The sequence below is a fragment of the Scyliorhinus torazame genome, chromosome 17 (genome assembly GCF_047496885.1).
Source record: "Scyliorhinus torazame isolate Kashiwa2021f chromosome 17, sScyTor2.1, whole genome shotgun sequence".
Lineage (NCBI taxonomy): Eukaryota > Metazoa > Chordata > Chondrichthyes > Carcharhiniformes > Scyliorhinidae > Scyliorhinus > Scyliorhinus torazame.
The window spans coordinates 451,861-467,513 of record NC_092723.1 but is presented as its reverse complement, the minus strand read 5'-3'; the positions used below and the strand labels follow the sequence as shown (position 1 = coordinate 467,513).

Sequence of the window (15,653 nt, the reverse complement as noted above, 5' to 3'; positions counted from 1 at the left end):
GCGTTTATTAACAGGGGGCTTGAGTTTAAGAGCCGCGGGGTTATGCTGCAACTGTACATGACCCTGGTGAGACCACATTTGGAGTATTGTGTGCAGTTCTGGTCACCTCATTATAGGAAGGATGTGAAAGCATTGGAAAGGGTGCAAAGGAGATTTACCAGGATGCTGCCTGGTTTGCAGGATAGGTCTTATGAGGAAAGGTTGAGGGAGCTAGGGCTTTTCTCTTTGGAGCGGAGGAGGATGAGAGGCGACTTAATTGAGATGTATAAGATGATGAGGGGGATAGATAGAGTGGACATTCAGAGACTATTTCCTCGGGTGGATGTAGCTGTTACAAGGGGGCATAACTATAAGGTTCAGGGTGGGAGATATAGGAGGGATGTCCAAGGTAGGTTCTTTACTCAGAGAGTGGTTAGGATGTGGAATGGACTGCCTGCTGTGATAGTGGAGTCGGACACTTTAGGAGCTTCCAAGCGGTTATTGGATAGGCACATGGAGCACACCAGAATGACAGGGAATGGGACAGCTTGATCTTGGTTTTGGACAATGCTCGGCACATCATCGAGGGCCAAAGGGCCTGTTCTGTGCTGTACTGTTCTATGTTCTATATTCTATGTTAAAAGTTTTTGTGTTCAGAAGAAAAGTGAATGTGTTCGGATTTTTGTTTTCATTTCACTTTCTCAATAGGCTTCCTATCCACACTACCCTGCAGAGAATCTGGGCAAGCACTACACTCACAGCTATTGGTCGATATTTTCCAAACTAATCCAAGAGCTGGGAGGCAGGGAGATCGAGATACAGGAAAACTTACTGCCAAATTTCCCCCACCTGACGAGCGAAAGCCTCCTCCTGATGGCCTGACTCAGACTCAACACTTCAGCGATCCACTGGCACATCAGACAACACAACAATATCCAGTCTCACAAGACACAATGGCCTGGATTCCTCGTTGGGAGTCTGTCCCGCTACCACTGCTAACGAGAACAGAAAATTTGGTTGCACCGTTGGCTGGTGCCAGGATTCCCACTGGTTGTCAATGGAGTTGTCATTGAAAACACCCCATGCCACCCGGAAATCTCTGGGATGGGGCGGGGGGGGGGGCACTGCTGGTGGGATCAGAGAATCCTGCCACCAGCGATCGGCTGGATAATCCCACCCAATATCTTTTTTAAATTTCCCGCTTTCCAAAGCTGTAACTTTAGGTTTCATTTGGTTTGATGGGTGCCAGTTATTCTCTGCTAGTTACCCTGTGCCTTATTGTCAAAGTGAGTTTTGATTGTGAAAGTTTACTGGCTATTCCAATCTGAGGTGTGGATCCCACACCCCAATCCCAATGTTGACCTAATATCTGCCACATGCACTTTCTCAAACGGTGAGTGTTCTGCAGCGCAAAACCTGACTGATTTATTTTTACCTTCTTAGCCAGCAATGGTTGACTCAGCATCAACTCGAATCAACCTGGAATCTTCCGGATCGCTATGCGCAATCCCTTCTTGGAATCCAAACCTTGCTTCATAGAACAGTACAGCACAGTACAGGCCATTCGGCCCATGATGTTGTGCCGACCATTTATCCTAATCTAAGATCAACCTAACCTACACCCCTTCAATTTACTGCTGTCCATGTGCCTGTCTAAAAGTCGCTTAAATGTCCCTAATGACTCTGACTCCACCACCTCTGCTGGCAGTGCATTCCACACACCCACCACTCTCTGTGTAAAGAACCTGCCTCTGACATCTCCCCAATACCTTCCTCCAATCACCTTAAAATTATGTCCCCTCGTGACAGCCATTTCCACCCTGGGGAAAAGTCTCTGGCTGTCCACTCTATCCATGCCTCTCATCACCTTGTACACCTCTATCAAGTCACCTCTCTGCCTTCTTCGCTCCAGTGAGAAAAGCCCTAGATCCCTCAACCATTCTTCATAAGACATGCCCTCCAGTCCAGGCAGCATCCTGGTAAATCTCCTCCGCACCCTCTCCAAAGCATCCACATCCTTCCTATAATGAGGCGACCAGAACTGGGCACAATATTCCAAGTGTGGTCTAACCAGGGTTTTATAAAGCTGCAGCAAAACCTCGTGGCTCTTAAACTCAATCCCCCTGTTAATGAAAGCCAACACACCATACGCCTTCTTAACAACCCTATCAACCTGGATGGCAACTTTGAGGGATCTATGGACGTGGACCCCTTATCCTCTGACCTTCCCATCTCTGACTCTGAATGATCTGTCCTCAGCAAAGGCCTCAGCTTCATCCACCTGACACCCCCACCTCAACCAAATTTGAACTGAGGACAACATTGAGCTTTCCTTCAGTCCTCTTGGCCTCTGTACCCACTTCTTTGGCCCAGGCCCCTCTGTCTGGCCATTTACCCTCCCTAAATCCTGTAATCAAGAAACACTGGCATGACATTGACCACTTCAACTTCTCTCCTCCCTTCAAACACTCTTACTTTCTCACCCTTCAGGGGCAAAATTCTCCCCAAACGGCGCGATGTCCGCCGACTGCCGCCCAAAACGGCGCCAATCAGACGGGCATCGCGCCGCCCCAAAGGTGCGGAATGCTCCGCATCTTTGGGGGCCGAGCCCCAGCATTGAGGGGCTAGGCCGACTCCGGAGGAATTTCCGCCCCGCCAGCTGGCGGAAACGGCCTTTGTTGCCCCGCCAGCTGGCACGGAAATGACATGTCGGTGCGGCGCATGCGCGGGAGTGTCAGCGGCCGCTGAAAGTTTCCCGCGCATGCGCAGTGGAGGGAGTCTCTTCCGCCTCCGCCATGGTGGAGACCGTGGCGAAGGCGGAAGGGAAAGAGTGCCCCCACGGCACAGGCCCGCCCGCGGATCGGTGGGCCCCGATCGCGGGCAAGGCCACCGTAGGGGCACCCCCCGGGGTCAGATCGCCCTGCGCCCAGGACCCCAGGACCCCAGAGCCCGCCCACACCGCCTTGTCCAGCCGGTAAATAGGTACTTTAATTTACGCCGGCGGGACAGGCAATTTATCGGCGGGACTTCGGCCCATTCGGGCCGGCGAATCGAGCGGGGGGGCCCGCCAACCGGCACGGCCCGATTCCCGCCCCCGCCGAATATCCGGTGCCGGAGACTTAGGCAACCGGCGGGGGCGGGATTCACGGCAGCCCCCGGCGATTCTCCAACCTGGCGGGGGGTTGGAGAATGACGCCCCTGGTCTGTAAAGCTATCTGCACACATGTTGAACATTAGAGCATTTACTGCAACAGAAGGTCAGTGTGGTTCTAGGGTGTGATACCTTGTGTGCCTTGTGAATCTTCACTGATGAAAAGTTCAATTTTTTCCTTTGTGCTCTGCAGCTGACTGTTGATGGTTTTTACATTTCTGTCCAAGACATCCATTTCGTTGCTCAGCCGATAACTTTGATCCACTATATCAGTATCAGGATTGATTTGCTCAGCTTCCACCCTGTGTCCAAATATAAACAAATAGACTGAGGAATAAAGTTCTGCTTTAGTGTGACACCAACACACAGGGAATGGTGAAACTCAGATTCTACAAAACCCTTACAAGTTTTATTGTGGAATTCTCACATTTGCATTTTTCTCCAATCACAAATCTGACACAACAACTGCGAGTGACTGAACTTCTTAACATAGATCAGAAAGATCATTTTATAGATTAAAGTTTGACGGTGCAGCCTTATGCTGAGTCAAAGGCAGATTTCACAATGAGTGAATCAACCCTGGTTAACAGAAATGAACTTTGGAGCAGGAATGGCTATTTGGCTTGTCGAGCCTATTCTGCCATTCAACTAAATGACGGCTGATCTATTGGGCAGCACGGTAGCACAGTGGTTAGCACTGTCACTTCACAGCATCAGGGTCCCGGGTTCGATTCCCGGCTTGGGTCACTGTCTGTGCGGAGTCTGCATGTTCTCCCTGTGTCTGCGTGGGTTTCCTCCGGGTGCTCCGGTAACTCCCACAAGTCCCGAAGGACGTGCTGTTGGGTCAATTGGACATTCTGAATTCTCTCTCTGTACCCGAACAGGCGCCGGAGTGTGGCGACTAGGGGCTTTTCACAGTAACTTCATTGCAGTGTTAATGTAAGCCTGCTTGCTAACCACTGCAACATGACCCTCAGGATACATAACTCCAGAGTAAGTTTACTATTTTTGTGCATCTTCCCACTCCTTAGGGCGCAATTCTCCAGAAACATTTCTAAGTGTTGCTGTGAGCTGGAATTGCCGCGAGCTTCCCGCCGCTCGGCCCAGCGAGTCCGGCAATACAATTCATCGTTAATTGGTTCACTTAACGAGGCCTCATGGGCATCTCGCCCCGAATGCTGGCTTGCCAGCTGATTCGCCGGCAGCGCGCTCGCCAGCCCCCCGCTAACAAGGTCGAGCAGCATCTAAACTGCACTTGCTCAGCCAACCCCAGCCAGCTCGCAGCAATGGCATCGAGGAGACCTGCCCCAAGATTCGGGTATGCTGACCTAGGGAGGCTCCTGGACACCATGGAGGTCAGGAGGGATCTCCTGTTCCCCCGAGGTCCTGGAGCCTTAGGGCAGCCAGTGCTGCCTGGCACGAGGTGGCGGCAGCTGTAAGCTCGGGCAGTGTGACCAGAAAGGCTGGCCTCTAGTGCAAGAAGAAGGTCAACGACCTACACCGGGCAGCATGAGTGAGCAGCCACACCCCCCAACCACCCAGATGACCCCTCCCCCCCCATATTGAGCCACGCGTGTGACTAACGATGCCCACTCAGGAAAAGCTCTCCCACAATCACCGGGAGGGCCCCCAGACTGGCATTGGGTGCCGAATAACAGAATCCTCACCTCCTTTGAGGAGCGGGCCCTGGAGTGACCGGTGTGGCTGAGGACAGGGCGGTCACCCACGCGGAGGCTGGCGGAGGCCGCAGATGTGAGGAACCACCGGGCTCCACCCAGAGGACCTGTCCAACGTGAGTTATTACTGCCTTACAAACTGACCCATCCCTCCCACTGACCACATGTCCATTCTCCCGCAGGTCCTCCACCGAAGGCACGGCCCATCCCGGGCGGCCCCCTCTCCTGACTCCGGGGAGAACACATCGGAGGAGAGCTCCGTGGATGCCACGAAGATAGGCGCGACACGGCTGTCACCCCACCCTCCCCCAGCGCAGATACACGCACCTCGGTGGGACATGTTTGTGGACAGGCTTCTGGGGTGTAATCTGGTGAGCACCACACTGCTGCTGATGTACATCAGGAGGAGGCAGAAACCCACAGGCGAGACAGCAGTGGGAGGGCTGCTGGATCCCAGGACCCAGCTGGGTCCCAGTCTGATGCTGAATCTCTGGAACAAGGTTACCCGGAGCTGATGGAGATGATAGGTAGCGGCCGGGGCATTCAGAGGGAGATGTCAGCGTCGCTCCTGCAGATCCAGAGCTGCTTGTGGTGTTCAACTTGGAGGAGGACTGATTCATCAGCTGAGGGTGGACGATACGTGGTAATTAGCAAGAGATTTCCTTGTCCATGTTAGACCTGAAGCCATGAGACGTCATGGAGTCCAGAGTGGGTGTTGAGAATTGCTCCACCGCCTCCCCGGTTGGTTAACTCAACTAAAGCCAACTTCCTCCTGACTGTACACCACTCCGCCATCACCTCTGCTGGGTCTGTCCTGCCGGTGAGACAGGACATACCCAGGGATGGTGATAGTGGTGTCTGGGACGTTACCTGTAAGGTATGATCCTGTGAGCATGACTGTGTCAGGCTGTTGCTGACCAGTCTGTGAGACAGCTCTACCAGCTTTGGCACAAGCCCCCAGATGTTAGTAAGGAGGACTTTGCAGGGTTGACAGGGCTGGGTTTGCCATTGTCGTTTCCGGTGCCTGGGTCGATGCCGGGCTGTCTGTCCGGTTTCATTCCTTTTTGTTGGCTTTGTAGCTTCATCCTGGGTGGCTTTCCCATCCCCGAGGGCATTTAAGAGTCAGCCCCATTGCTGTGGGTCTGGAGTCACATGTAGGCCAGACCGGGTAAGGACGGCAGATTTCCTTCTCTAAAGGACATTAGTGAAGCAGATGGGGTTTTACAACAATCGGCAATGGTTTTATGGCCATCACTAGACCTTTAATTCCAGATATTTAATGAATTCAATTTCCACCATCTGCCATGGATTCTAATCCGTGTCCCCAGAGTATTACCCTGGGTCTCTGGATCACCAATCCAGTGACAATACCACTGCTCTACCCCCTCCCCGGGTGGTTAACCAAAACCACCGGCATTAATATAAAATCTAATTTCACCTGTGTTGCAACTCCGGGTCAAGTGGGGCTAGAATTGACCGCGCATCAGCCCAAGGTGTCGTAACAATTGAAAGAAGAGTAAATATGCAAAAGTGCACAGTGACAAATTAACATTTTAGCGATTATTTCATCCATCCTACCTGAGCTGCTTGTAGTTGTTGTGCACGTTCGTGACTGTGCTGTCTGTCACAGCTGGATTGTCCATTATTGCCTCAACTTGTTGCAGTTTATTATCAAGGGCACGTATCTCAGAATCATAATGATTTCCCACATGAGCTGGCAGCTTTATGTTCACCAAGGCTTTGTGTTGAATATTTAACGTGCTTAGTTGGTTATCCACAATCTGGAAACATGGGTGACATCGTTTGCAATTTGGAAAGTCAGAGCAGTAACCACGGACCCGCTCACATTCGTTACAACGCTTCCCGGTAAAGCCTGCGTGGCACAGGCATTGTCCTGTACTTTTGTCACATCCGCTGGTCTCAGTACCACTTTGGTCACAATCACATTCTGTCAAGACAGCAAGTTTCAAAGAGGATTGATTCAAAGCATTCAACTAATATCATGCAACATCAATGTTTCCTTTATTCGTTCTTGGGATTTGGGGATCGCTGGGCTGGGCCAGCATTTGTTGCCCATCTCTAATTGCACTTGAACTGAGTGGCTTGCTTGGCCATTTCAGAGGGAGACGTTTAAGAGTCAACCACATTGCTGTGGGTCTGGAGTCACATGTAGGCCAGATCGGGTAAGGACGGCAGATTTCCTTCCCTGAAGTACTTTAGTGAGCCAGATGGGTTTTTACTACAATGGCAATGGTTTCCTGGGGCGGATTCTCCCCTACCCGGCGGGGCCCCAGCGTAATGGAGTGGCGGGAACCACTCCGACGTTGGGACTCCCCAAAGGTGCGGAGGGGGCCAAACCCTCACCTTGAGGGGTTTCCGCTCCACTGGCTGGTGGGAAAGGCCTTTGGTGCCATGCCAGCCGGGGCCGAAAGGTCTTCGACGGGCTTCGCGGGTCCACGCATGCGCAGGGGAGGGGGTCTCTTCCACCTCTGCCATAGTGAAGACCATGGCGAAGGTGGAAGAAAAAGAGTGCCCCCACGGCACAGGCCCGCCCACGGATCGGTGGGCCCCGATCGTGAGCCAGGCCACCGTGGGGGCACCCCCCGGGGCCAGATCGCCCCTCACCCCCCCCAGAGCCCGCCCACGCCGCCTTGTCCCGCCATTCAAAAGGTGGTTTAATCCACGCTGGCGGGACAGGCATTCCAGCAGCGGGACTTCGGCCCATTGCGGGCCGGAGAATCGGCGGGGGTGGGCCCGCCGACCGGCGCGGCACGATTCCCGCCCCGCCGAATCTCTGGTGGCGGAGACTTCAGGACACGGCGGGGGCGGGATTCACACCAGCCTCCGGTGATTCTCTGACCCGGTGGGGGGGTCGGAGAATCCCGCCCATGGTCACCATTAGAATTTTAATTCCAGATTTTATTGAATTCAAATTTCACCGTCTTGCTGCGGCAGGATTCAACCACAGGACCCCAAAACATTACGTTGGGTGTCTGGATTACTGGTCCAGTGACAATACAACTACACCACTACCTCCCCTCACAGTGATTAATATAGAATCGCAGCATGATCAAGACCAGGACACTGAGAGCAAAACCTAACTTGATTTCCAACAGGGGAAGACTTACACTTGCAGGTTTCTCCTCTTTGTTCCATTTATTTTGGGGTGGCCTGTATTACCACTTCTCAAACATTCTGTCAGCCATATGATGGAGGTTCAATAATGTCAAGAAATGCATAAGACATATTTCTATCAGCAACTTAGCATGTGAATACAGGGCCATGATCCCCTGTCCAATGCTGCTAAGGACACAGCGAGGGAATCAATATTAAAGGGTTGGCTGAAAAAGAGGAATATTAGAGGGTGTGATGGAAAAGTAGGAGACTGGAATGAGATGATTCTCTGCTGCCCGATGCCGATATCGTAATCGGCGATCGAGAGGAGAATCCTTGTTTACAACCGAATCAGGGGCAGGGCCTGTTTTTGGATGCTCCACCCCCTCCAAAACGGCGTCATTGAGGGGTACGGCGCACGCCATTGGGACGGCCTCAGGACGTTACTTGAAGGCGCTCCCCCGATGCTCCGCCCCCGATGGGCCGAGTTCCCGACGGCAGTCTGTGTCCAGCGCTGCCACAGTCGGGCGGGGGGGGGGGGGGGGGGGGGGGGGCTTCGCCGAGGGCTGGGGGGACTGGTGGGGGGGTGGCCCGGAGGTGGCGAAGTGGTGTCCAGGGGGGCACTGTCTGGCAGGTCGGGTCCGCACGTGGCCGGCCCCATGTTGTACGGCGTGACTGCTGCAGGTCGTCGCTGTGCGCATGCGCGGCCACGGATCCGGCAATTCTCCAGACATTTCTAACGGTAAGGATGTTCCACAAGGCACGGCTGTCAGCCCCTCACTGGTCAGAGGGTTGGTGCTGGGGTCTTGCGATATTATTGTCGTAAAACCAGACACTTCCTCCAGACATAGCCTCAAAACCGGAGAATCCAGCCCGATGCTTCGGCACAGATCTGAGGAACCAAGTTTGAACTGCAGCTCTTAATCAGACCCCTAGATGGAGCTCCTGCACGGTCAAAGAAAAACTATCAGAGAAAGATTTCCACTGTTGCAGCACAGACAGCTGCCTTGGGATTGTTCGTGTCTGACTTGACCAGTTTCCCACGGCAAACAAAAGTAAGAGAGAGAGAAATAAAAGGATAAGAAACAGTTCTTAGATTTGAAGAAACTCTGAAGGGAATAAAATCAAGTTAAAATTATTACATAAGAGTACTGGGATCAGCTCTCACATCATGTTTTATGATTAGTCATAATTCTGAAACTTTACAGTAGTGAACCGGAATGAGAGATTACAAATATAACACAAAGTAAGAGAGAGATTTGAATGGGTTGAGTGCTCAACCAAGAATATAGACCTAGGGTGGGATTGTCCCCTACCCGGCAGAGCGGATGGTCCCGGCACCGAGGAGTGACGTGAACCACTCTGTCGTCGGGCGGCCCGGAAGGTGTGGAATCCTCCAGGGGCTAGGCCGGCACCAGTTGGGTTGGCGCCGCGCCAACCGGCGCTGAAGGGCCTCCGCCGGCCTGCGCGAGTTGCCGCATGTGCAGGAGCATCAGCGTGTGCTGCGTCACCCCAGCGCATCCGCAGGGGGGTTCGTCTCTGCACCGGCCATGGCGGAGGTCCACAGCAGCCGGTGTGGAGGGAAAGATTGCCCCCACGGCACAGGCCCGCTGCGGATTGGTGGGCCCCGATCGCGGGCCAGGCCACCCTGGGGACCCCTCCCGGGGCCAGACCCCCTCGCGCCCACCCGTGGACCCCGGAGGCTGCCCGCTGAGCCAGGTCCCGCCTGTAAGTACCAAGTCTAATTTATGCCAGCGGGACCGGCCTAAAACGGGTGGCTGCTCGGCCCATCGCGGGCTGGAGAATCGTCGGGGGGGGGGGCGCTGCCAATGGCCCCCGACCAGCGCGATTCCCGCTCCCGCCAAAACCCCGGCGCCGGAGAATTCGGCAGCCGGCGGGGGTGGGATTCACGCCGCCCCCCCGGCGATTCTCCTGCCTGGCGGGGGGTCGGAGAATCCCACCCCTGATGTTTATGTCTTCAGCAAATGTTGATGATGAGGGCGGGGTACATTAATATATCCAGAGAGTGGTGGTGGGGAAATGTGTTTATCATTGGCGAGAACCTTCCATTTGATCACTATTCTGACAGAGTATTCTGTCTGTGTCTGCCTGCTGTTTGCTTCTCTGCAGACAGTACAGTTCTGATTCACTTCCTCAACCCGTCCTTCTCTAGTTTCCTCAGCTAGTCAGAGGCTCTCGGTGTCTCTTTTATTTCTTTCATTATCTCATATTGATATCACCACGACCATTTACCTATCACCTGTTTCCATTTTAAACAGATAACAGTTGGTTTCCTACATACTTCCAGTCCTGTTTACATATGTTTATATGTGTATGCTTGCATACATGTTCATGTGTGCATATATGTTGATGTTTATGTGTCCATATATGTTGATGTTTATGTGTGCATATATGTTTATGTGTGCATATATGTTGATGTTTATGTGTGCATACATGTTCATGTGTGCATATATGTTGATGTTTATGTGCGCATATATGTTGATGTTTATGTGTGCATATATGTTGATGTTTATGTGTGCATGTATGTTGATATTTATGTGTGCATATATGATGATGTTTATGTGTGCAGATATGTTGATGTTCATGTGTGCATATGTTTATGTTTATGTGTGCATACATGTTCATGTGTGCATATATGTTTATGTTTATGTGTGCATAAATGTTGATGTTTATGTGTGTATATATGTTTATGTGTGCATACATGTTCATGTGTGCATACATGTTTATGTTTATGTGTGCATAAATGTTGATGTTCATGTGTGCATATATGTTTATGTTTATGTGTGCATATATGTTTATCTTTATGTGTGCATACATGTTCATATGTGCATATATGTTTATGTTTATGTGTGCATAAATGTTGATGTTCATGTGTGCATATATGTTTATGTTTATGTGTGCATACATGTTCATGTGTGCATATATGTTGATGTTTATGTATGCATATATGTTATATGTGTGCATAAATGTTTATAATAATAATCTTTATTGTCACAAGTAGGCTTACAATAACACTGCAATGAAGTTACTGTGAAAAGCCCCTAGTCGCCACATTCCGGCACCTGTTCGGGTACACAGAGGGATAATTCAGAATGTCCAATTCACCTAACAGCACATCTTTCGGGACTTGTGGGAGGAAGCCGGAGCACCCGGAGGAAACACACGCAGACACGGGGAGAATGTGCAGACTCTGCACAGACAGTGACCCAAGCCGGGAATCGAACCTGGGACCCTGGCACTGTGAAGCAACAATGCTAACCACTGTGCTACCGTGCTGTGCAATGCCTGCATATATGTTTATGTCTGTATATATGTTTATGTTTGCATGTATGTTTAGTGCAATAGCCTACAAGGTTATGGACCAGGTGCTGGAAAGTGTGATTAAATGAACAACTAATTTTCTTCTTTTTTTGGGCTCGCACAGACATGATGGGTTGAATGGCCTTTTCCTGCCGCTTTCCTCTGGTTCTGTGTTTGATACCCTCTATGGTCAAAAGTTAAGAAATGGAATGAGATTATAGGCTGAGGTATTTGATTCAGTTAATAAATAACATCCCAGTGTTCACAATTGAGGTTCCATAACATTTTGGATAAAAGGAACAAGACCTGATTCAAAAATCGACAGGAATTCAGTAGAATCTAACAGAGGAGGTCAGTTAGACAGAAAAATACTCAGAGGTTTCAATCAGAGAAAATCTATGTATTTTTCATGAAACAAAGTAATTTAAGGTCTGGGACACTTACCCTTGCATTCTGTACCAAAACTGTAGTAGTTGTCTGGACAGTCATGTAAATGTCTACTGCCGCATGTTCTTCCAGTGTTTGTATTCCTGCAAGGGCACTGTCCTGTCACCTGGTCACAACAAGATAGTAACGTATCAGTACTCTCTTACATCGAGCTTGGGTGAGAAGCCCTCAAAACATGATTTTTCTTGGTATTTCAGGCAGGGTTGTCCTAAAGACATACTGTAAGCATTGTGTGTAGCATGACATTTAACATATTAGCAAGATGTTATGAAAGATCATCCAAGATAAAGATGTTGTTCTCTATCCAAAGAACAAATCTGTAGATTTGAACACACCTTGTTAGAACACAAGCCCATAGTTGTCATCTAAACGTATCACATTTTGTTGGGTAAGGTTCCTATGAGACCCCTGAGATGTTTGACTATGTGAAAGGTGGTATGTAAATGCTAGTTGTTGTTTATGCTTAATTGAATCACACTTGCATCGTATCCGCCATATCTCTCTAAAATCTGGGTAAAAATTATACCAGAGTATGAATCATCTATTTTGTCAATCAAATATCAAAAAATATTTTCGGGAAATATATTGGTGTAATTTACATTTCATAGCTTTACACCTATACTAATTGTATATCAATACTTCAATCTGCAGGAGGCTTTTTGACCCAGTGGGTAGGGTCCCTTCCACTGAGCTAGAAACCCAGGGTTCAAGTCCAACCCCAGGACTTGATGGTCAAAAAAGGTGCGTTTTTAATGCAGCCAATAGTATCAACCTTCTGAATCCTTTCACTGCACGTCAATGAGAGGCAGTAAGAGTGGGAGAGATTCCTAGTCTGTCATGCTTGGTGCCGAGTGGATCCCTCAAGTTATAAGCCTCTGGTGACAAGCTGGCAACCTGTTCCAGGAATAAGTAGCTATGGGAACAGATGAAAGTCAGTCTTAGTGCAACACTAGGTGCAGGAAGAGAAACAACTTCAATACACAATGCGCTATGAAACCTTGGGTTTAAGATCATGTTTTACTTTCCTCTGCCTGGAAATATAAGACCAGCCAAATCTGTAAGCCCACAAAAAGAAAACGTCAGAAAGCAACTTCTTTTTAGTGCAATTCCACACTCAATAAATGCTGGCCTTGCAGTGGAACCCATATCGTACGAATGAATAATAAAAAAGACAATAAATTAATTAACAACAGGAATGAGACAGAATGCTGCTCAATTTAAGCACATCTTTAATTGGAATAGTTAGCAGCATTTATAGTGGTGAGTAGTGTCATGATACTGCTGCTGCCGGATCGGATTTCTGCCTAGCCCTGCTGGCCTATCGCTCGGCCCCACTGGCCTCTCACCAGCCCAGCTGTTGATGGGTCGCGCCCTCAGGACCACTGTGCCATCCATCCACAACCAACCATGCTCCGGTACTACACAGACTGCAACAGCAGCGCGTTCGCAAGAAGAGGGTATATGACACACGGGCAACTGATCTTCCCGCCCTGGCCCCTGGAGACGAAGTCCGCATCCACCTACCAGAAGGTGGCTGGTCAGCACCTGCCAAAGTTCTCCGACGCGTGGCTACCCGCTCGTTCCTGGTTCGCATGCCTGATGGATCCATTCGCAGACGCAATCGCCGGGCTCTTCGCCTACTTCCACGCTCGCTACGGGAACTTACGCCGGCACCACGCCCTCCTGTTGTTCCTGACATCGACTTCGTGGAGCTTCCTGCCACCATGCCCCTTCCGTCGTCGCCCGTGGCCAGGCTCATTCCTAGCCGGTGGATTCAGACCCACTCTTGAGGCGGTCAACCCGAATTCGTCGCCCACCTACTAGACTGGACTTATGAGCCTGTTTGTACATTGAACTCATAATACCACCGTGTTAATATGTTTCTGTTCTTCCTTGTCGTTACAGGAGTTCGTTTTGTCGTTCAACATTTCCCCGATCTTTGTTTATGGTACAACCTTGTTGTTACGTCGCACCCGACATCGCCCCTTGTATATAGTTTAGCCCCATGTACATGCTGTAGATATTGCACACACACACATTCAGCTGCACTCAGTACACATCTCTATTTATAACCCCATTGGCACATGTTCTTGTAAAAAAGGGGGGATATCATGATATTCAGGTAAACATCATGGTACAAACATACATACATACTGATGGACAGATCAACGGACCAATCACCACACACACAACACCACAGCGAATCACAGGCAAGAGCATACACAGTACAAAACAGGGAACACAACACTTCCCGGGCATTCCAGCAGGAGACAGCTCAGGGCACAGAGCTCACAGCAAGCCACTCAGACATCCACCATGTGCTGAGTGCCACTCCAAGATAGTATTAGGAATAGGTCCATAGATTCTAGGGTTATGATCGAACCTCAGTAACCAGTTTACCACGGTAAATAAATGTTAGTAATAAAACTGAGTTGTATCATTCGCAACCGTGTTGGTTCGTCTGTGTAGCAGAGCACCCAACACATCAAGTAGGTGATACTCAGCTAGAAGAATTTTGGCAGCAACATAGAGGAAGACGCCAGCGCCATTAGTGTTGTGACGTACGTCATAATGAAACGTGGGGCTGGATTCTCCGATTTGGAGACTATGTCCCCATGCCGACGTGGGAACGACTGGCGCAAAACGGCACCGATTCCCCGTTTTGCTGGGGGCATAGCGCACTCGGCTCCAGCTGCCGATACGACCTGGAGAATTGCCGGGTCCGTGGCGTGCATGCGCTCGGCGGCGGCCTGCAGCGGCCGTGCCGTGCTACATGGCGGATGCCACTCGCGAACCCGGCCTGCGAAATAGTCCACCCCGAGGCCAACTCGCGCAGCCTGCACCGCCGCACCACAGTGCCCCCAGCCCCGAATATGTCTGCCCCTGCCCGCGGAACAGTCCCCCCCCCCTGACTGTGGTGGCGCTGGACTGAGTCGCTGACGCCACGCCGTGTTCCCGACGGGTGAGACCAGATGTGTCCCATGCCATCGGGAACTCGGCCGGTCGGGGGGCGCGGAGCATCGGGGGGGCAGGCCTCAGGCAATGGCTCTGTGAGTTGCCTCTTCAGAGCGGACGGACCATCGCGGAAGTGGCGCTGCCCCGATCCTGTCGGGAATTTGGATTCTCTGGCCCGTCGCCGAGTGCGATTTCGGCGTTGCCGGCCGAGAATCCACCCCATGGTCTCAGTACAGGTGGCCATTTTAAGTCACCAACAGGAGCCGCATCTTTTGCCAAAAATGTGGCAATCGACATGGCCCATGGCAATGACTGATCTTTGGAAAAGTCTGATCCAAGTGCAGCCATGTTGGTCATTTTGCAAAACAGTGTTTTTTTCATCCCACAGTGGACCAAATAAGCTCAGTAAATGTTGTTGATGAGATGTCTCCGGATGAACAGTTCTTTATCGATCTCATTGAAACCAAGGACCGGAAGAGTCCGACCCAAAAAGATGAAGATATAATTTCAGAAAAGAACGAAACAAGTAAGAATTTGCCGGAAACCATCAAAACCGGATGGAAAATTACGGTGTTTCTAATTAACTCATTATCACCTGGACATTGGAATGAGGGCCAACCCCTCAGTCAGTCTGCTTTGCACAAGCTGAACACGTAGCTGAAAGTCGTTGATTGGCCGGGACTGGCGGTTCACTACGGTACTAAAAAGATGGAGACGTTTGGCAAGTGTGAACTTGAGCTTTGCACGTACGACACAACGTGCATGTTACTGTTTTATATTGTAGACATGAAAATTGAGTCCACCATCGGAGAGGATGCATGTGAATCCCCAAACTTAGTTGAGCGATTGTATGTCCCAGAAGACGGGTGGCCAGCTGAATACTACAAATCCCTACAAGATATCATAGTGCAGTCATTTGATGAGGATTCAGCTGAAATCCAGGCGGAGGATGACAAATCAAACAAAGAGCTGGAAGAGCCAAAGAGCATTCCGCAATTCTGATTAACAGT

At 50.5% G+C, this 15,653-nt stretch overlaps 1 protein-coding gene across 2 annotated transcripts in view; it reads right to left on the bottom strand.

The window, feature by feature from the left end:
• Positions 1–15,653, bottom strand: part of LOC140393611 (laminin subunit beta-3-like) — a 112,837-nt gene that overhangs the window by 49,070 nt on the left and 48,114 nt on the right. For both annotated transcript variants that reach the window (XM_072479878.1, XM_072479879.1), the window contains exons 12-14: positions 11,686–11,794; positions 6,385–6,754; positions 3,263–3,432 (exon numbers count right to left, since the gene is read on the bottom strand). In XM_072479878.1, the coding sequence (XP_072335979.1) occupies positions 3,263–3,432; positions 6,385–6,754; positions 11,686–11,794 (649 nt within the window). The remainder of the gene's footprint in view (positions 1–3,262; positions 3,433–6,384; positions 6,755–11,685; positions 11,795–15,653) is intronic.